Source organism: Egretta garzetta, unplaced genomic scaffold, assembly GCF_000687185.1.
Source record: "Egretta garzetta isolate BGI_Z169 unplaced genomic scaffold, ASM68718v1 scaffold39, whole genome shotgun sequence".
Lineage (NCBI taxonomy): Eukaryota > Metazoa > Chordata > Aves > Pelecaniformes > Ardeidae > Egretta > Egretta garzetta.
Genome location: NW_009260945.1, coordinates 3,967,690 through 3,989,959, shown reverse-complemented (window position 1 = coordinate 3,989,959; position 22,270 = coordinate 3,967,690). Strand labels below are relative to the sequence as shown.

At 46.6% G+C, this 22,270-nt stretch overlaps 1 protein-coding gene across 2 annotated transcripts in view; it reads right to left on the bottom strand.

Moving 5' to 3' along the window:
* LOC104133753 (hepatocyte nuclear factor 4-beta) overlaps window positions 1-21,911 on the bottom strand; it is a 26,028-nt gene extending 4,117 nt beyond the window's left edge. Inside the window, exons 1-7 of one of the 2 annotated variants that reach the window (XM_009647189.2) lie at window positions 21,797-21,911; window positions 15,032-15,236; window positions 13,046-13,140; window positions 4,187-4,293; window positions 2,772-2,927; window positions 1,592-1,679; window positions 616-768 (exon numbers count right to left, since the gene is read on the bottom strand). In XM_009647189.2, the coding sequence (XP_009645484.1) occupies window positions 616-768; window positions 1,592-1,679; window positions 2,772-2,927; window positions 4,187-4,293; window positions 13,046-13,140; window positions 15,032-15,236; window positions 21,797-21,911 (919 nt within the window). The remainder of the gene's footprint in view (window positions 1-615; window positions 769-1,591; window positions 1,680-2,771; window positions 2,928-4,186; window positions 4,294-13,045; window positions 13,141-15,031; window positions 15,237-21,796) is intronic. The other variant, XM_035902591.1, reaches the window with a different exon arrangement.
* Window positions 21,912-22,270: the final 359 nt, after the last annotated feature.

Sequence of the window (22,270 nt, the reverse complement as noted above, 5' to 3'; positions counted from 1 at the left end):
GTTTTAAATCCCTCCAGGGGCGGGGACTCAACCACTTCCCTGGGCAGCCTGTTCCAGAGCCTGACAGCCCTTTCTGTAAAGAAGTTTTTCCTAATGTCCAACCTAAACCTGCCCTGGCGCAACTTCAGGCCATTTCCCCTCGTCCTATCGCCTGTTACCAGGGAGAAGAGGCCGACCCCCACCTCGCTGCCCCCTCCTCTCAGGCAGTTGTAGAGGGCGATCAGGTCTCCCCTCAGCCTCCTCTTCTCCAGACCAAACACCCCCAATTCCCTCAGCCGCTCCTCGTAAGCCTTGTGCTCCAGACCCCTCCCCAGCTTTGTGGCTCTCCTCTGGACATGCTCCAGCAACGCAACATCTTTCTTGCAGTGAGGGGCCCAAAACTGAACACAGTATTCAAGGTGTGGCCATCGGTCTGGCTGGAGTTACTATTTGCTAAATAGGTATGTGTTCAGGAATAGGTCACTCCTAGCATGTCCTGGCTGCGCTGCTAAGTATTACTCCTTACAGCAGAAGCAGGGTGAAAAGCAGAGCTGCTGCCGAGGGGTTTTCCTGGTTACTGGAGAGCCCTCACCTCCTTTTCAAGCCCCATGCTTGGCAATCAGGAAGGAAGCTTACCTGGATCAAAGAAGATGATGGCTTTAAGGCAAGCGTACTCATTGTCATCAATCTGGATGTCCCGCAAGGGCTTCACCAGCTCATCCAAGATTCTGGTGGCCACACGAGCGATTTCCAGTTCTGGGCAGTGCATTGGGATGATGAAGTCATTCCCTGGGGACACAAGAGAAATTCGGCATTGGATTTTCCCTCTAGCTCTGCGGACAAGGTCTCATCCAGAAGTTACCCCAAGGCATGTTGCCAGATAGTCCCAGTGCCCATGTGCAGCAGATTTTCAGCGTGCAGCTTGGTGCTCTGCTTCACCATTGAGAAGCGAGCCGTGGATTTCATTCTTTGGTCCTTAATTATCTTGTTTGCTCACGTGGGTGCACCCACACTGTACACAAAGCCTGCTCCACGTTCTGCTCCGGCTTACCCTCCATTATACCGAGCATCTGTTCGCAAGTCCTGTTGCATCTTTATTTTTGGTGGGTTTTTTTTTAAATAAAGTTCTCCTTCCCTCTTTTCTTTAATGTGTGGCTTTCAAGGTCAGTATTCTCATTTTTCCAAGAATAATCCCACCTGTGTTTTTGAAGGCAGATGAAAAGGAGATGCCTATTTAGACTATAATTTTTAATAGACCTTTCTGCTAAGTTTTTAAGCACTGATACCCAAATAACCTCATTGCCTGTGCCCTGGCAATTTCAGTTAAAAAAACCAAGGCAATGCAGCTTGAGATGCCAATTAAATATTGGGGGAGGTGGGTGGGTGTGTTTCTCATCCACAATTTCAAAGCAGTAAGGGAACAGTTGCAAAAGTCCCAGTGAATTTGCTTGCTCTTTTTTAGGCTTCTCCAGAGACCTTCCCAAGCACTTGGTCTCAAGCCAGATGTGCTACCCATGCCCAGGGGTGCAGAGAGGATTTCAGGCAGGCAGGATACTTGGCAATGACTCGGGTGTGCGAATTATGAAAGCGGGAGTGTATTGCAGTACTTTACCTAATAACAGAAAATCGGTGTAGGGTATGGACCGCTTGGCCACCCCGAGGAGCAGGTGTTCCCCAGCGTGGGCTCTGAGCAAGGCAACCTGGAGATGGCACAGAAGAAAGAAATAATATTACGTTTGAAAAGCAGTGACTGGAATGGTGAGCTGTGGCTGTTTAGATTAAGCCAAGTTTGGTGTTGGTCTAGTTATGTCAGATCTACAGATAAAGTACTATTAAGAGCTAGAAATTATATCTTCACTTTTCAGAAGTGCTACATTCATGGCAAACTAAATAAAACGTTGTTCTCTACTCTGCCCTAGTGAGACCCCACCTGGAGCACTGGGTCCAGTTCTGGGCTCCCCTGTTCAAGAAAGATGAGGAACTCCTGGAGAGAGTCCAGAGGAGAGCAACAAGGATGATGAGGGGACTGGAGCATCTCCCCTAGGAAGAAAGGCTGAGGGAGCTGGGCTTGTTCAGCCTGGAGAAGAGAAGGCTGAGAGGGGATCTCAACACCTACACATATCTCAAGGGTGGGGGTCACGAGGACAGAGCCAGGCTCTTCTCAGTGGTGCCCAGCGCCAGTACAAGGGGCAATGGGCACAAACTGAAACATAAGAGGTTTCAGTTGAATATGAGGAAAAACTTCTTTACTTTGAGGGTGCCCAAGCCCTGGCCCAGGCTGCCCAGGGGGGCTGTGGAGTCTCCTTCTCTGGAGATATTCAGCCCCCGCCTGGACGCTGTCCTGTGCCCCCTGCTCTGGGTGAGCCTGCTTGAGCAGGGGGGTGGGACTGGGTGAGCTCCCGAGGGCCCTTCCAACCCCTGCCAGTCTGGGATTCTGGGATTCTGTGAACTGCAAGAGCAAAGAGGAGCTTGAGTAATGGGAGTTCTTAGGAAATAAGTGGCTTTTATATTCAACTATCAGGTACCAATAAAGGGAAAACCAGTCTTTTGTGACTGGGTCCTTCTGCAAACTGGAGTGACCAACTCTATCACATTTTGGGGGACTTTGGCTACTTGACTCATTTTGAATTGATCCCTTGTCCTCTATTATTCTTTCTCTCCTGCTAGGCTATTGCTCTGCAGAGCAATCTGTATGTTCTGTACGTTAATGTCAGGTTCTCCTGTTGAAATCTATGTTTGGGAATTCCTATCGAAGGCGGTGGGTTTGCAGGGACGAGGCATCTGCATTTTACCTGGTCGTCAAGTGGGAGCTCACAAAAAGCTGGGATGTATTTTGCCCATTCAACCAGCACCAGAAGCTGCTGTTTCATGGATTCACAGACGTCGTTGATAGTTGCAACCTTCTTCATAGCAATGTCCGTGCTGTGCACCGGACTCAGCGACGAATACTGAAAGAGAAACAATCCGGTTGCACAGGGACCAGATCTGTACTGCTTTGTCATCCTCTGTAGCAACAATTCATTGAAAACACGGGGAGCCTTCACCGACATTAACCTCATCAGGTCGTTGAGAAGACCTTTGCTGTTGTGATTGCAGGCGTATGTGCTCAGCGGTGAATGCTGCCCAATGCACAGCCCATGGCGAAGCCTCCACGAGGTGGTGCTCAGTCCCAACAGACACCCCTCCCTCCTCCGCCTCCTTCCCCGCTCTCCAGGCTGGCTCAGGACAAAATCCGATTCATATTCGCCTTCCCAGCACCAGCCAGCAGCACTGGGCCTCACCTTCCTATCAGTCACTTAAGCCAGCCAAATGCAAAAAATGCATCCGACCGTCCTCCCTCAAATAGCTCTCCGGGACACAACCCACCCAAATCAATCTCTGAAGAGCTGCGTGGCAGGGAGAGGGTTAAAACAGAGTAATTTTTGAAAAGGAAGCGGATGCATCGCTGCATGTAATATGCAACATCTGGACCATATGTTTCAGTGGAGAGAGGATATTTGCATAAGAATTTAAAGGACGCGCAGGGTGAAATTCATTGTGGAACATGAAATAAGAAAGCAATCAGTGTTAGCTAAAGCCCAGTGATTTTATTAGCTCTATTTTTGTCCCCAAAAATTGTTGCCCTGGTAAAGAAAATACAAGAAAAGATATCGTTGTCCATGATGGGAACATTATGTTCTGAGCAGGACCAAGTGTGCAGCAGTGAGACATGAACTTCTTCATGAAATGCAATGAGTTTTTAGGGGTGCAGCAACAATTTAGCCTGGGGGCAGAGGGGACCTAGGGTCCGCAACACCCCTCAACCCTTGGAACTTCAGCTTTGTGTCCCACATCCCAAAGGCTGCATCTGACAAGACAGGACATGTCTTGATAGTGCACCAAGGATTTTTACTGTCTGCTTTTTAAGCACCGATGCCCAAATAACCTCATTGCCTGTGTCCTGGCAATTTCAGAAAAACCAAGGCAATGCAGTTTGAGATGCCAATTAAATATTGGCGGGGGCGGGGGGGGGGATATTTCTCATCCACAATTCCACACAATTCTGCTTTTGGATATCCCTAAGGCGTTTTCTTCCCTGTGGCTTTGTGCGAGAGCCATCCAAGGGCAGAAAAAGATCCGGCCCTTGTTGGTTTGGTGGGTTCATAACCCCCTATGGAATAGCTGAAGGCCACGCGCTCGTTTGGAGGGCTGTCCCTGCATTTCATACCTGCTGCGCCATGGCCTCGGCCTGAGTGAGCACGTGGATGGAGAGCGAGCCGTTGTCCTCGTAGCTGCTCCTGCGAATGCTGATCCGGTCACGCTCGTTCTGCACGGCTGAGATGAGAGCAAGCGGTGGCTGTGTTAGCAAGAAACTTCCCACGCAACCAATGGCTGCTGTTACCTGTGGTCCCCAAACAGGAGAGGATGGGGCTTTAATGCCTGCAAGACCCTCCAGCTGTGTGGGATGCTGGAATACGATTAAACAGGCACCGGGGAGAGGAAAAGACCACCAGTGAGGGAGAAGACCAAGCGCAGGAGCAACAGAGAGAGATAAGGCCATTTGGCAGTCAGAGCAACCCCTGCAGGACGTTAGCTGGTCCCACTGGGATTGATGCATCTCATGGAGTTTGGGGATTCGATGCCTACCCTTTTCACTTGGCAACGCACCCACACTGCTGGAGTCCTGGCTTCCGATACCCTTTTTGCCATGTCTCCACTGAGGACTCCTCTCCCAAGCTCCCAGTAGAGCAGGATGCTCTTGAGGTTGCCTCTTAGGGGCAGCACTGGAAAAACCATCCTCTGATCCCACCTCAAAGCAGCCCTGAAGTGTCCCCTGCCCTTGAGGCATTGCAGGCGCTGGTCCCCAGGAGACACCTCCACCACTCACAGGGAGAAGGAAGTTACCTCATTAAGGAAGCTCCAAGGAAAGAAAGCTCAAATTCGCCAATCCCACCTTAAAACCATTCATAGAATCGTCTAGGTTGGAAAAAGCCCTTTCAGATCACCAAGCCCAACCGTTCCCCTAACCCTGCCATCCCACCACTAAACCCTGGCCCTAAGCACCTCGTCTGCCCGGCTTTTAAATCCCCCCCAAGGGATGGGGACTCCACCCCTTCCCTGGGCAGCCCCTTCTGCTTGGACACGCTACAGCGACCACTGCAGAGCAGAGCTCAGCCCTGGGCTTTTTGCAGACAGAAAGGTACGGCCATGCCATGGTGAATTAGATAAAACACTGCTTTTTTCTGAGGTCTATTCCACCATCCTTTTCCCTGAAGCACAAGCCACATCTAGCCCCATGCTCCTCCAACCCTGCGTGTTGAACACAAGGGACTTCTTGCATTTCAGCAGCTTATTTTTGCAACGCAGACTCCAAGAACTGAGTTGCCTCCACTGCAGCCATCAAGTAAATCAGCAGCAGAGGAAAAGCAGAATTTAGACTTAGAGCAACCTTGTTTTCAGTGTTAGCTTCTCCCCTGAGCCTTATCGCCTCCGTCCAGCAGCAAACAAGCCCACATGGGGCTGGAGGAAGGAGCCTGAATGCAGACTCAGCGCTTTCCTGCCAGCTCATAGGTCTTGGCTGTGTAAAACTGGAAAAGGCAATCGTCAGGTCCTTAAAGCAGAGGGAGCGGGAAGATTTAGCATGTGGTGATAATTCAGCACATCCTTCCTCCTTCATACAGCAATTCCAGGCTCCTTTTGGTTTTATTTAGGGGGAATGACTCAGAAATATCTGTCAAAGCGTGACTCATTCTGTGATTTAACCCCTTGGATGTGAAAAAGTGCAGCTTTGTCTCAAAAGTGGCCACGAGAGAAAATTTTTCCAGCAACAATTTTTTTTTTTTTTCCAGTCTGTAAAATCATTTTGCCATCACTCTTTCGAGAATTTGCCTTGCTGCTGGGCTTTGCTTTAGAGCAAGCATCACTCTTCGCATGGGGCACCAGCAGCAAACAAGCCCACATGGGGCTGGAGGAAGGAGCCTGAATGCAGACTCAGCGCTTTCCTGCCAGCTCATAGGTCTTGGCTGTGTAAAACTGGAAAAGGCAATCGTCAGGTCCTTAAAGCAGAGGGAGCAGGAAGATTTAGCATGTGGTGATAATTCAGCACATCCTTCCTCCTTCATACAGCAATTCCAGGCTCCTTTTGGTTTTATTTAGGGGGAATGACTCAGAAATATCTGTCAAAGCGTGACTCATTCTGTGATTTAACCCCTTGGATGTGAAAAAGTGCAGCTTTGTCTCAAAAGTGGCCACGAGAGAAAATTTTTCCAGCAACAATTTTTTTTTTTTTCCAGTCTGTAAAATCATTTTGCCATCACTCTTTCGAGAATTTGCCTTGCTGCTGGGCTTTGCTTTAGAGCAAGCATCACTCTTCGCATGGGGCACGTTCCTTTGCATTCATGCAAAGGAGGAGACATGGACATTTCGCACACGGGGTGGGAAGGTGGGGGAGGTGTTTTTGTCAGCTCGCATCCAACCATTGCTCTGTTGTCCTAACCAGCCTCTGATGAGAGGCCAATGAAGCGAAAGGGCAGAAATCAAGCAACAGTGACAAAAATCAATATCTCCCGTTATCGGCAGGAGCATCGTATTTACTTTCCAGGATTTGGGGCTCAGCCTTGCTGTCAGTCGGAACCCGCTCGCTGTGGAGATGGCTGTGCTTGGGGGGGGGGTCTGCTGGGATCCAGCCACCAAAACCATTTTTTACTTCAGGGCCAACCTTGCCTGCGAGGGGCTGGATGGCTACAGCAATTTGTAAAAGATGCAACACACATAGATATTGCTGGAGCTTTTTCAGGCTATGGATACTACTTAGAGGCAATTAGACATCAATTTAGAGAAGAAAAATCAACTACAGCCCTTGGGAAGCTCTGCTAACCCACCTTAGATAGCAGCATACATTGCCCCATGCGTGGGGGGGTGATAAAAAAGGCCGTTCGGCTGGGGATCCCCGCCAGTCTGAAGGTGGTTATAGGAACCATAACCTGTGTTTAATCTTCAGAACAGATTAACCCTTCATGGCTTTTTTTGGTACACCAGAAAGATGGGCAGCAGCACCCAGCACTGAGTAGAGACAAGCCTGCCCTAATCCATATCATCGCTGACGTCCTTGGAAAGTCCCCACCCCTGTCTATGCCTGGTTTCATATCAGATGCTCCCCCACGTAGCCCTCTGGGGGTGATGGGGCTCTTTTTGCCCACTTACACTTACAAATTTTGCCTTTCCAACCAAGTTACACATCTTATTTTACGTGAGTCCTACAAACCCAGGCAGACCCCATCCCTGTCCCCAATGACAGACTCCTTTAAGAAGCCTCAGCCTGTTTTTCTCCTAGGTCTTTTTATGGCACATATTTCAGTGCTTCCCTCATACTCCGATAAGCTCAATCTTCAAGTGTAAGTGGATGGGACAGACCGACTTTCACAAGGTGATTTGGGTGTTATCACTGAAAGTACCCAAGATGTAATGGAATTAGATACAAAAAGGAGTTAATATTTTACCCGCCACAAAAATTAATCTATTACTGTGTGGTAATTATATTGCTGTATTTATTGTGCTTGTAAAAGGGAAGGGATAGGTCACCTCCCCCCCGCCACAAAAATTAATCTATTACTGTGTGGTAATTATATTGCTGTATTTATTGTGCTTGTAAAAGGGAAGGGATAGGTCACTCGTGGTGAGGCATTGGGAGTGCTTGGGGGTGCACTGGCACTGAGGGTGCTTGGGCTCAGATGAGATCTTGGCTTTGCAATCAATAAAACTCAGCACACTTGCAGGAAGGACTAAAATCCCAGTCCCACTGTCTCCCAGGGATTACTATTTCCAGTATATGCCCAGCAAAAGCTTTGCTTGCCCTTTTTTTTTCTCTAAACCTGTCCCCTGCACAACGCTCCAGTCCCCAAAGCCAGTAAGAGAGGGCAAGATGGTGCCTACATCTCCCTCCGGGGAATTGTCCATGGCTGCGGCGTGTCCTGCTGTGGGAAGCAGATGGGAAAACAAAAATGTTCTCCATCACAGAGGAGCCTTCGGAGGGATTTTGGTTTTCAGAGCAAGCCTGGGCCCTTTTGCCATGACTGCATCAAGGATGCTGGCAGCTGGGCAGGCTGCGGAGCACGTGCGGTGGCTCTTGAGCAACCAGCAGTGTGTTTGTGGGATTGCAACAAACCCGTGTTTCCCAAACATTTTGTCCTTGCTGCTTTGCCACATAGGTACAGAGCCCGTGATGAGGAACCTGCAGGGAGTCCAATAAATACAGGCACAGGCATTGATTGGAAGGGGACAGCAGCAAACCAGTAACTTTCCACGGTAACTGCAGAGATTAAAGCCCTGCCTATATGGGAGTTACCATTTCCATTACTATTCCACTAAAAACATCCTCATTTAACACCAATGGAGTTGGAAATGTATTAATAAATGGCAGAAGGAGAGAGCAGGAGGAGGGCGGTGCAGGTGCCCCAGGACAGTGCCAATATTCACCAGCGCTCCCAGTGTTCCTGTCGCCCCTCCTTCTGCTGCCTGATTAATTTATAAGTGCAATTAATTCTTTTTCCCCAAGCTACCTCTGACTTTGTAGGTGTGGTATATCGTATTTGCAAATAAATCCCAATAGTACATGCACATTTAATTGTTTCATGGGCTTCTGGCTTGATTTACGACTATCACAAGGTGGGGAAGATGCTTTAACTTTTCCATCCATCTTTGCAATAAACTGCAGTCTCGGCCATCTAAAAGCTGGCAGAAGAGATGTGCAAACAACAGGTATGAAACCAGATGGAGGTCCCATGAAATAAAACTGTCCCATAAGCCTGCCCAATTTAACAAAAATAAATTAAAAATAGCCTCAAATCCTCCCACGGTGTTGTGGCTGTAAGTGGTACAATAATTCCTTTTAGTCCTGTGCAAAACTAACGAAGTTCCTGTACGTTTATAAATTACTTCAAAGGGCATGAGAGGTTAAATATTAACCCCCTCTTTTTGTTCACCAGCAAACCAAATCCTGACAGTGCAGGGCTGGCATTTCCAAAGGCTTCCAAGTTTTCAGACACTCAACTCCACGTGAATAGATGACCTGGCTCACTTGAAAAATCACACCCTGCTAATTTATTCAAGGTTAAATATGATCTCAGTAAGATGCTAAAAATAGTATCCTGCTATTTTCTTTGGATGTTTAAGTATCTGGTGCACTCCTCGTTCACGGGTGCTGTAGTGACCAAAACCCTGTCCGCTCGCCTTGTGCAAAACAACAGAAATCAAACCTTCTCCTGTGCAAGGAGAGGAAATCAGAGAACAGCCAGAAAATCCCAAAACATCCAGACCGCCCTGCAGTCCAGTCCCAGCCTTAACCATGAAACAAGAGTAACGGAGCGAATCTCCTGTAAAAATCTGAAATCCCGATCATAGCGGCGTTTCAGGAGGCAAGAAGGGGTTTGCCTTCAAGCAAGCCTTTTCCTCTCCCCTCGTCCCAGCTTTAATGATTGTTTACTTCTAGTTATTAAAGTGAATTATTGATACCAAAACCGCGATTGGGATAGGATTGTTTCTGAATGAGCTAATTTCTAGGAAATCTGGGGACTGGACTTTCCACAAGACATGAGTTTGGGCCCTTCCTTGCTCACGCTGGCACTGATGGAACCTGGATCCCATCTCAATGCACGAGCCTGGAGGTGTAGGGCTCGTGTGGGACAGTCCTGGTCCTTTCTGAAAGCAGGATGAGATTTGGAGTGTACAAACAAGACAATCTAAGGGACCTGACTGGCGCTTTGCTCAACAACCTCTGCCCAGCTGCCCCAAACCCACGGCAAGCCCATAGCCCCATTGCTCCCAGGACCAGCTTGTGACTGCACTGTTGCCCCTATAGACAGCCAGTTTAAAGCTAGTTTGGGTGTTTTCATCTTATGGCTTTTTTTTTTTTAGGCAGAAATTTCCCTTCTACCAGACCAGATAATATAGCCCCTCTCAATCTCTTATGCACGGGAGTTGTTTCCAACAGGGGAAAAAAAAGAGAGAAAGAAAGATCCAAATGCGTCACGTCACATCTTACAACATAGGAAGGAAGGCTGGGAAAAAAAAAAAAAAAAAAAAAAAGCACTCTGCATCCAAAGTTCCAGTTTATCAGTTAGTTTTGCTGGGGAACAGCAAGTTTTCCAATATTGCGCACACACCCGTCCAGTGGGACACGGGCAGTGGGGAGCGTGCAAGGGTGACACAGCCCTGCTACCCACCCCCCCCAGGTGTATTGTCACAGACAGGCTGGGAAAAGGATTGCGTCCAGCTTCTTCCCCTCTACTGTGAATAAACAATTCTATTTCCACACCTTCTGCCCTGGTTTTGGCTGGGATAGGGTTAATTTTCTTCCTAGTAGCGGGCATAACACTGTGGTTTGGATTTAGGATCCAAGGGATGTTCCATACCATATGATGTCACGCTCAGTATAGAAACTGGGCTGGGGGGCAGCGATCGCTGCTCGGGGACAGACTGGGTGTTGGTTGGCGGGCGGTGAGCAGTTGCATCACTTGCTTTTTTTTCTGGGTTTTGTTCCCTTGTTCCCTCTCGGGTTTTTTCCCCCCCTCTCTTTTTTTTTATTCTTGTTTTCCTGTAATTATTACAGGACCCCAGGGGTATCCCACACCGTACGACATCATGCTCAGCACACACAGCTGGGGGAGAAGAGGGAAGGGGGGGACGTTGGGAGTGATGGCGTTTGTCTTCCCAAGTCACCGTTACACGTGATGGAGCCCTGCTGTCCTGGGGATGGCTGAGCACCCGCCTGCCGGTGGGAAGTAAGGAATGAATTCCTTGTTTTGCTTTGCTTTGCTTCGCTTTGCTTTGCTTGCACGCATGGCCCTTGCTTTCCCTCTTAAACCGTCTTTATCTCAACCCATGAGTTTTCTCTTTTACCCTTCCGATTTTCTCACCCATTCTATCCAGGGGGGGTGAACAAGTGGCTCTGTGGAGCTGAGCTGCCGGCTGGGGTTAACCACGACACCTTGGAAAGCCTGGTTGCTGTTATATGGGCTGGCTGAGAAGTGCTGTGCCAGAGAAAGAGGGTGTCAAACTCTTGCGTGCCAGTGCCGGGACAAGGGGACACACTGAGTGTGGATGTTACAGCTGTGGTCTCCCCAACACAAATCAGTGCGTGCCACCGAAAAATTACACACAAACATTTGTATCATCCTCATACTGCTCCACCCCAAGACATGGATTCTCTTTTTCCCCAATGCTTCGCAAATACTGTTTAATATTAATCTAGAACCACCCTAAAGCAAATAACTCTGTTCTTTTTGTGCACACAATTGTGCAAGAAAATTTCTTTCACAGACCCGCACACATGCTTTGGATATAGCTCTGGTCTAATTCCCTAAGCTAATTTCCACAAAGCAGTTGCTCAAGGTGCTTTAAAATTTTCCTTACCAACCACATGAGCTGTCTGCGAGCACACAACCTGACTGCGCACTCATAAAAAGTTTCAAAGAATGTGACTATGTGGAACTTGAGATGAGTCATCTTCCATCGGGCTGCAATCAATGATGAAGGCATGAGCCAAGGTTTTATAACTTTTACCATAAAACCCAATAAAAATTATGCTTCGGCTCAAAGAATGGAGCTGATAACCAGATTTCTGCCTTTCCAAGCTGTGGAGCTTACTGCATCTAGAACTGACCAGATATGCTTCGGTTTGGTCTGTATTACTTTGAGGGCTTTTTTTTTTTTTTTCCATCTGCTGTATTTACTCCATTTCTCCTAAATTAAACCAGCAGGCATTTTTGCTACATCCATGGGCTATGCCAAATTGCAAGACACCCTTGTTCTCCAGGAAAACATACGGTCAGAAGGTTGGAAAGATTTTTTCATCACCAGTGAAATCTTATGAATTACCAGAAATCAGTGACAAATTTTCCCTTGGTTTCCTTGGGACCATGATTTCACCCCTTGGGTAGGGGATTTTTAACTTGGTGGCATGGAAAGAAACTCTCATGTTCCTTTTAACTCCCTCACTCTTCAGCTGTCAGTGGGCTGGAAAATGGCAAAAATGAAGGGTGAAGAGTGCCGAAACCATCACCCAACTACCTGAGCACCAGGGGGATGTACCAGTCTCTGCCCAGAAAGCTCAGACTAAGTAAAATAGTGTCATCCATGCTCTCCCACTATGCAAACACTGAATGATCAGAGACCAGAAATGTTGTGATAGGTCCCAAACTTTCCCAGGGAAGCTGGCTGTAGGGTCTTAAGGCATAGGTTGACCAAAGTGTTTTATCTCTTGCTCAGCATTAGGCACTGTAACAATTAGAGTTTCCTTTAGTGCATTGGAAGGGCACTTCTCGATGGTCACTGGTAACCAAATGCTCTGCAATGCTCCACCTCCCTCTTAATGCAGCCAATGTGAAGTGCAACAAAAGGCATCAGCCAATATTGGATTGGCCCTTCGGTACTGGTACCGATAGTGGCTCTATAGCCATGCTACACCCACCACGGGGACAGCACTACTGAAGGGTTTGACTTTGACTTGGGTCCCAACTCAGGGGACACAGAAGCCACCTGCTTCTGGGAGCCTCTGTGTGCCCTGCGCCATGGAGGAGCCTCTCACACCATAAGGCATCGTGTTCAGGCTGTGCTTTGCCCTAAGGGTGGCACCAAGCTACAGGAGCATCAGCCAAGTCAACCACCAAACGCTACTCTGCAGTAGTCGGTTGTTGGCATTTATGAGATTGAGGATGGCAGGTCCTCGCTGAGACTGTCACTACTGGGATTAGGAGTCACACCAGCAGGTACATAGCAAGGGAATTTCTGTCATGAAACAATTAGAGGCTAAATAAACCCTGAATAAGCCCATCTCTTTCCCAGTATAAAAATACCCTAAAGGGACCAGCCTCCCAGGATGGGTGAATACTGTCGCAAGGCTCTAATTGAAATTCCCCCTCTGATAAGATAGGAAATGGGACTTTCAGCTTTGACAACAAGAAACCTCTCCCTGTGACATGTGAGCATCATCTCCCTGGGCCAGGGCTGCCGCTGCTCTCCATCACGCTCTGCAGTGGGAGCAGGGCCAGGGCCAGCAGCAGGCCATTTTGAAATGTCTCTTTGCACCTACCTTCTTTCTTCATGCCAGCTCTGAAGCACTTCTTCAGCCTGCAGTACCTGCACTGGTTCCTCTTGTCTTTGTCTATCACACACTGTCGACTGAACCTGGGAGGAGATGGGAAATAAAACATGGAGCAACCAGACTCCACTCACTTCGAGCACCCCGAACACAGTCCCAGACCTCACTGAGCTACTCATTGCCTGAACCCAGAGAAGAGCCAAAGGTTTGCAAGAAATGGATTGAATCAACGTTGGCTTGGCCCAGTTCCTCATCTTCCCCACCGCCATTCCTGCCAGCTGGGAGTGCAGCGATTTCAGACCACCCACCCTGTGAGGACTGTGATGGTTCTGGCTGTGAAAGCGTGACTGTGACTTAAGTTGTACCGGTGCCTGGCAGTGTCGGAAATCCATCTCCCACTTTCAGGCAGTTATTGGGTTCTTGACGTCAGGACTCATTCAATCCCATTTGTTAACAGTCTTGCTTTGTGGAGAATAATTACACTATGGACCACAAGCTCTTCTGTGCCTTCAGCCTAGTTTTGAGGCACGTGGCCTCCCAGTTCCTATTCATTTCAACGGGGGATTTAGGAACCTATGTGCTGTTCAAGGAGTGGCCCACGTAGACTTGGCAGCTCTTGCTACAGTGGGTGAAGCAACGGAAGAGGAACCTGCCATGCAGAGAAGAGACGGTGTGGGTTGCTTCGGGACTATCATCAGGTTGTAAAAGCTGAGGCATTTTCCCAGACTGGTAAAAACCCAAAGGTACAAAGGCCTGAAGACTTTCCAAGGAATTCACATCTGTGATAAACAACAGAGCCCCGAGCTGGGCTAAATGCAGCATGGCTCACCAAATAAGGATTTGCAGACAAGCAAGCATTTGCCATTTGCTTGGCTTCGATGCAGTGGATCTTCCCTGAGCTGCCAAATATCACAGAAATTCATGGATTCCCGGAGAGGGGAAACAACTCTGCTCCCAGGAGACTGATCAACGAAATTTCAAAGAAATCAGTGGTAGCTGTTGCCTCCTCCTGCAGGGATCCCATGGTTCCTAGGATGGGCACCGTGCAGATGGACACTGCTGTCACCCCAAGTGTCTTTCATGGCTGATGTTTCCTGGAGTGATAAGGACCCCAGGAGCATTTTGAACAAACAGGGTGACTCGTGTTGCAAAAATTTGGAATGCCCTTAAAGGAGGAAGAGCTCTGGAACAGAAAGAAAACTTCCAGGTTTTAATTAGAGATGAAGGGCTTGAGTGTATTCGGCCTTCCTCCTGTGCTAAAATAAACACCGTTTTTCTAAGGTCAACCAAGATAGCTGCTGTAAAATTTATAGCCTCCTCCTGGTAAAAAAAAAATCTCTCAAATGTATACCTGTGTGCCAAAGTGGATGTGAGTCATCACTGGTCCACGCTAGGTTCTCAGAATGATTGTAAAATCGTCAGTAATATGTCAGCGTACATAGTTTAATGTATTTCAAAACAAAAATGGAGAAGCTGTGGGGGAGGTGGAGGCTTTGGAGGAGACAAGTTCTTGGATGCTTGTTGCTTTTTACCGGGGAAATCAAGAAAGACTGCGTTTGAGATGAAATCTCTGGAGCTTTGATCTTTGCCACCTTGGCTTTCCCGTGCTGGGATGTGACAGGGTCATGGTGTCACTCCACACCCAGAATCTATACTTAGGTATTATACACACCAGTCAAACCTCAGGTCTACAAGTTTCCCTTGATTTACACTGTGGGGAAAGCAGTGACGGTGAACTCATGAAATGGATTGCTTGGTGTCACAGAAGGTGTCGGGGTCCAAGATGAGGTAAGACTTGGCTTACTCCTTAGCTCCCTGTCTTCCCAGCCAGAAACCAAACTGCAGTATTACTGTTAGCATTCCCAGTGTGGTGATTCAACATTTGGGATAGGGGCCCTGTTGTACAACCTGATCTCCACCCCAAAATATTTACAGCATCAATAAATTGTATTTATTTATTGCAGAAGAGGTAAGTACCTGCAGGAATAGACATGGTTCTTGCGGACACTCCTCCTGAAGAAGCCTTTGCAGCCATCACAGCTGGATGCTCCATAGTGTTTGCCGGTCGCCCGGTCCCCACAGATGGAGCAGAGGGAGCTGATGCCGTTGGTGAGCAGGTTGGTGGTTGCCGATTCGGCTGTGATGGCCTCTGCGGGCAGAGAACAGGGACCATTAGACCCCTCTGTGAAGGAAACCAGAATCAGCTGACAGCAAGTCACTTTTTTTAAGCAAAGTACGCACTGACCCAGCCCCAGGCACATGTGTGCACACGTAGTTTGTGTTGTTAGTAAAGCCTCCAGATTGATGGTCACCCTCTTCTCAACCTCAACTGATAGCTTTGCTTCTGCTATTGGTGTTTTCCTTTGCTTCAGTGAACAGAGGGATTACAAGCTGCGTAAGCCAACGTGCTCATGAGAATCTAACAATTCCCACTACTTTTCTTGGCAGATGGAAACCTTACCTGGATGTGAGATAGATGCTTTTGAGGGATGGGAAGCCACCTCCCCAGTTAGACACATGGAGAACATGGTTCAAAACCGGTGCCCACAGAAGACAGTGGAAAGAACATCATTAGCCTGAGTAAGTAGAAAGCAGAGAAGAGACAGCAGAGGCAGGAAGGGTGAACCACTTCATGCTCGTGACAGAGGGGTTGGAGATAAAAGACTGCTCTTGAGAGCTCCTCTGCAGCTGGAAGGCAGAGACAGCAGCTCCCACAGGGTCACTTTAGTTTCCTAAGTCTGGTTCCTGTTCTGAATTGCCCTCTGAAGAGGCTCATTGCTTTTCACTGGAAAGCAACGGAGGGGTGCAGGAAGACTGACCTTCTAAATTAGGGACCTAAAATTAGGTGATATGAATGCCCTCTGTCATGTCCTCTGTTTGCACCCACCCATTGGGGCAGGAATAGCTCTGCCCCTGCCTGGCGTGTGTATACACTGCTGAAAACTCCCCTTTAAACTTCGCCTTTGGCCTTAACCACCAGACTTGCTGTCCTCTTAATCCTCCTAATTTGAGGCACAGCCTGGGGAAGAAGAAGAAGAAAAAAAAAAAAAAGAGAGACACTTGAGAAGACACAGATGACAGTGTTTACATCTTGACCGTGTTTACATCTTGCCAAGAGGAGGAATGTTTGTGGAGTCTGTCCTGACCTGGGCGCTCACTGCAGGACAGTTTTATGACTTTATCGTTCCAGGGGTGCTGATCTCGTGGTACAGCGACCTCGGCAAAGTCTCTGGGACGAGGTGCATCCTGCCTCGCAGGAGAGGCGGGCGGTGATGGGAAAAGCTCAGCTGCTGTTGTGTTGAGCAATGACAAATCTCAGAGAAAATTACTCAAAGGGGAGGAACTGGCATCTGATCCGGACAGTCTAGAGAAAGTTTTCCAATGCATAATGCATAAAAATAGCTTTGGGTAATCCACACACAACATGAATATATACAGAGAGAGAGAAGGCTATTTTTGTATATGAATACACATCAAAAATTCACAGTGAAAATATTTGCTATGCAATGCAAATTGTAATCAAAAGCCAAAAAGAAAAAAAAACCAATAAAGCTTTAGTTTTTTAAATACTGGAAAGTTTTTAGCTAACACTAAGACTAAGATATTTTTAGCTAAGATTTCACAAATGCAAAGGTCAGACTTCCTTCCACCCCCTCAAAAACCATTTTTGATCTATATTTCGCCTTCTAAGGTATGGATGAATAAATAAGCAGGTTGTAGCAAGGTGGGAGCAACATGACAAGAAGGAATGACAGCATCAAAATCATTCTTAGGTCATAATGACAGGAACTGAGATGTACCTGCTCCCAAAATCCACATAAGATGCTCCCAGCTCTGACATTTGTGAGTAAGTGGCACTTGGGTCCTTTGGGAACCTTGTCTGCATCAGAGGTGCTCAGTGGTAATTTACACTGATTTTTAGATTTTTTACATTGATTCCTTATTTTATTTTCCAGTATTAAATGAGCTGTACTGGAATATTCCTTCGAGGGTAACTGTACCGCTAAACATTTGTGCATCTGTTGCTCCATCTATTTTTTTGAAGGAACATATGACCATAAACAAATGTGCCGAGTGTGCTGGATTCCATTTTAAAAATTACACAACAAAAATAAAGATAAGGCAGCCAATTTTCTCTTTGTTCCACTCATGCTTTCTCCACTGACTTCAAAGGAATCAAGCTGAGGTCATACATTTTGGGTCTCCAATGGACCCTTCATCCTTCAGCAGGGTCCAGATTGCTGGAAAGCATCTACTCACCAGAGGAGACTTTTTTTTTTTTCCCTTATGAGAGTAGAACATGTGAGGAGCTGCTTGCTGATATAAGGACGAAATTAATAACCTGGCCTTAAACCAAGTATTACTGGAGGAAGGACGACCAGCACTGAGCACGTGAGGGCCCATGGAAGTCAGCAAACCAAATTTTGCCCTCACTTGTACCCATGAAAACACAGACAAGCCCAGGGGTTACAGCTGAGTTGGGTGGGTCTGTGTTAGGGCAGATACACAGCTAAAAGTTCAGTCCCTGTTAGGTAACCAAGTGTCCTTTTCAGCTTGGTTGAACGTGAACAGAAATTTTAAAAAAATAAAGAAAAGGAAAGCCCTAAGCCAGTATGCACGTGTTAATTACGATCATAAATTTTAATTACAAAATCCAGTTACTAACTAATGATGAGTTCCAAATGAGAATTAGCTCAGAGAAGAGCAAAGGCATAAGCGGTATCACATGCAGCAGAAGACTGTTCAGACGCGGCTTTCAAACCTACCCAGCGTTTGGGGAATGTCTGGGTTTTCCCTGGACTGATCACTGCTAGGAAAGGCAGAGGAAAGCCAGGATCCCTGCCAGCACAGTCGTCTGCCTGGGAAATCAGCTGAAAACAGTGGACGGTTTACTTCAGCCCTGCCTGACACAAGGCAGTAACCTGCTCAGAGCTTCGTTCAACATGTTGTGCCTCTCCAGTGGCGTTGCTACCTGGAGCTCTGCACTGCACTGAGACAGGCTTGAGGGCTTCTAGGATGGACCTGGTCAGAGTCCAGCTGGCTCACAACAACTGAAACAAGCTCACAACTGTTCTCACCACCCAGGAGAGAGATGTTCAGAGATGTGTATTGGTTGTAGATGCTCATCACCATGGTATAACAGACCAGCTCCTAAACCGTGCCACAGCACCCCTGAAATTTCTCCTGGAGAGATGCAACTGATGACCTTCTCCAAGAAGAGACCATAACTCATCTTGACCTTGCATGGGTCCCAGGCTCAGCTGAAGACCTGTGGTTGTGCCCAGACTCCTCACTAAGAGCATCACGGACATTCACTGGCAGAAAAATCTAAAGTTTCAACCATCTTTGGCAAGCTACATGAGCAGCGTGCAGACTGGGAACTACAGCCCACCTAGTGCTGAGCAGAGTATCCCAGGGGCTTCACCAGCTTTGGGGTCAACCAAGCTCACAACTGAAATGCATATAAATTTTTGTTGCCTACTGCCTCTGTATGGAAGTCATTACCCAAACCAGGGCTGAAATGAAGGTGCCAAGTTTTGCAGGGGTAAGAAGTGACAGTGAGGATGGTCTCAGTGAGGGGGAATGGTATCTGGCTTCCTTCTTCTGGGGAATGGTATCTGGCTTCCATTCAGAGCTGGAGCTCTGCACGATACCTGACCACTGCAGACTTCTTTGCTGCTTTTCCTTTCAGTTATGTTACTGGTTACATCTCTTCTAGATCCACATTTTATAGGAGAATTACCTTGCAATACTTTCCAGAATGGCGTTTGCTTTTATCTACCCAGAAATTCAAGCCAGTCTTGTTGCATATAGTATGGAGCTAACACATCCCGGAATTACATGTACTGGGCTAGAATGTAAAGAGGTCATAAATGCGGGTTTAAACGTGGGTTTAGAGCATGCACACATAGTCAAACTCAGTGGCCAAAGCCAGCATTGCAAAACCTGTGTATACAAATGTAGGGCTGGATGGGGGCTAGCACTGACGCCCTGGCCACGTGCGGGTCAGCTGCTTTCTACATCGGCTTTCAGCAAATAGTGGGGGAGTTTTTGAGATATAAAACATAGCTTTAATTTAGGGTTCCCAAATCCTACAGTAGCAATAACGGAGAGGCCAGCCAGAAAGACCAAAGCTCCTTGCAAGCGCGCGTGCGGCTTGAGGTCAGGCACTGTCAAAATATCTCTGATGGCTTTTTCATGGTCTGAACTGGGTCAGGCTGCAACGGGGGCTGGGAACAGGGTTTGGCTAGCATTGTGCCAAAGTCCCAAGGATCGCCGTGGTGTTTGAGTGCTGAGATGGGAAAACGAGCACCACCGTGGGAGAAAGTGTTTGCTGACACTCGACTAAAGAATTAGTGCAATATTTCAATAATGCTTCATATTTTAAGCAAAGTGACAACTCTGCCAAGAGCATGAGGAAATGGGTATTAACAGCACATAAAAACCAAGTGAGAATATGGCCTGTAATGCCAGCCAAGGTAAAGGAAACAAATTTGTACAGAATGGGAAAATTTCTGCAGTTACAACACATATTTTATAAAGGAAAGACAGGGTTAGCATTGATTTTTGTTCATTTCCTTTTGCCATTCTTTCTATTTAAAACGGACAATTTTTTTATACTCCCCCTCCACTCCCATGATGGATTCTATTCTTTATTTTGAATTAGTCTCAAAATATTTGGCAAATTATGGGCTACTTAAGGTGGAAAATTCAAAATATATATCTAGGCAAATCTCAAGATGATAGCAGCTTCCTGAAGCAGAAAACTCAGCACCAGAAGTGCTCCACATCATTAGTCAACCCAAAATGTGGATGAAATAATATTCCAAAGAAGGAAACGGTTTTAAGAAAACACGACCTTATTTGAAAATATTCTAATTTTCACTTCAAAAAGTCATTCAGAATGTAAGCAACAGTCCTGAGCCCATTAAAATAAATATTGCACCCCTTCCTGCTCGTGTTTATGTAGAGGGCAAAACTGCCATTAGATTTAGTGGAGGAAAGAATACAGAATAATCTTGCACGGTGGGAAAGGTAGGGTTTAAAACAATGCAGTATATTTTTTTAAAAGACCTAAATTGCGATTATCTCTTGATTCTAATGACTTTGAAGATATTTCTGAAACTACAGAGTCCGTGTGTGGACTGGTATTTTGGGTTACCTATGGGAACTGGACTCAGCTGGTTAGCAATATATATCCATGCATGGACATTTCAGGTCCTTTTTGAAGTTATTTTTACAAACTGTAGAAGAGGACACTTACCCAAGACAAACAAGCTAATTTCAAAACAGCTAGTTCCTGAGAGAACCGGTTACTCATTAACAGCTAGACAAATAACACAATACCGATCTAGATAAACTGCAGAAAAAACTCAACCTGTCAGTTCCCCAGCATGAAACAAGAGAGAGCCCCAAACAGGCTTTGGTAGTTAATTTGCAAAATTATATTGAATTTTGAGGAAATTTGCACCGCTCTAAAAAGTTCAAAGTAGCTTGTTGTTCAGCAGCAAGGGACAGAGAGAAACATCTGTGTTAAATAACATTTCTGGAGTAGGATGGCAGATGGAAGCCTTCCCGCAAGAATAAGAAATAAGATCCAGTGTATCTGGAGCTGGCAAAAAAAAAAAAAAAAAAAAAAAAAAAAAAAAAAAAAAAAAAAAAAAAAAAAAAAAAAAAAAATCTTTTGTTTAGGGACGGACAGAGCCTTTCTTGAAATCAACTTTAAATTCAAATTTCTCTGGGCCTTTTAACTGTATTTGTCTCCTGACATCCCCCCATGTCCCACAGTAATAAGTCTAAGCATTTTATATTGTAGGCGATAACCCTACTGAAACTTTGATGTCTTTGGATGAGACAGCTAATGAGCAAACGTGAAACCCTGAAAAGCCCTTCTTAATTTCACTAAGCTTCCTAACAAATTAAAGGAAATGCTGCCAAAACTCTCTGAGGGCATTGCTAACGTTGGAATCCCATTCGGTTACATGACTGGTGTCATTCTATAGGACTAAAATGTCCTTTATTTTTTACACAATGAACAGTTAATTTCACAGAATAGCATTTGCTTTCTATCCGAGTACTTTTAACTGCTCAAAACCTAAACTTCACGCAATATGGTTTATTTCTGTGAACAAAGCGGAAGTCTTTGCCTATGAACACTCACGCCTTGCAGCCAAGCTCTCTGTGTGCTGTAAAAGCTTTTAGACAACTTTGGTAGCCAGAAAAAAATATAAAGCAAGTAACGAATTGAATGTTGCTTCTCAGTCTAAGTTCCTAGGAACAAGTTAAATTGGGCACAGGGTGTGTTGTCTAAGTAATAGACAAATGTCATTTGAGAAGGCAATTTTTGCCAAGGATTAAATATGAACCTAAGAGATATATGGAAATGAAACACACATTTTAAGGAAGAAATATTGGTAATAACTCCTCTCAAAAGTCGTATGGGGCTCAAACCGATGGCATGCCATGAAGAGCTCTGCCAACATTTGCGATACCTTGTGGGCTCTTCAGGACACGATGCTCAGCCCACCAAGGAAAAGAATAACTCAAAATAGGACTGGCAGGTGAAAGGGTCCCATTCCAGCACAAACCTAACTGCAGACGCAACAGAAGTTGACAGGTTAGCTGCTTAAATATTACCCCTTCCACCCTTTGCTCCACACCTCCTACCTGCCTTCCCTAGGTGTTCAGCTTTATAACAAAGGCAGTGGAGGTTATTCAAGAGGAAGCGAACAGAAATCTCACCGGTGTTATTGGGAAGCATCCGAAGATTGTCAAATTCCAGCATGGTATAAGAGGAGTCCAAGGAGTCAACATAGTCTGGCATATCCATATCCATGATGGACTGACAAAGCTTCATTATTACTTGTCAACGGCAAGGGAAGCGGCAAAAAACAGCCCTGCTGTCAATCACGGCCAAGGTTTCCTCTGTAAAGAGAGACACCCCAGCCCTGGCGATGACAAATCATTACCCAGCTCTGCCCGCAGTCCCCTCCCCATGCCAGGAGAGAAGGGACGAAGCCGTTCCCTCTCACGCATGCAGTCCCCTCCCTTCCCGGGGTGCATCTGTGCTCTCTCCGTCCTGATAGTATGATGTAGATAAGGCCTACACTCGAACGACTTGGATTGCATCTTTGGGTCAATACAGCCCATTTTATGGCTCTTCCTGCGCAAACATTTTGAAAAGGGCTGCGGAGAGGCATTTGTGCACATGCGCCG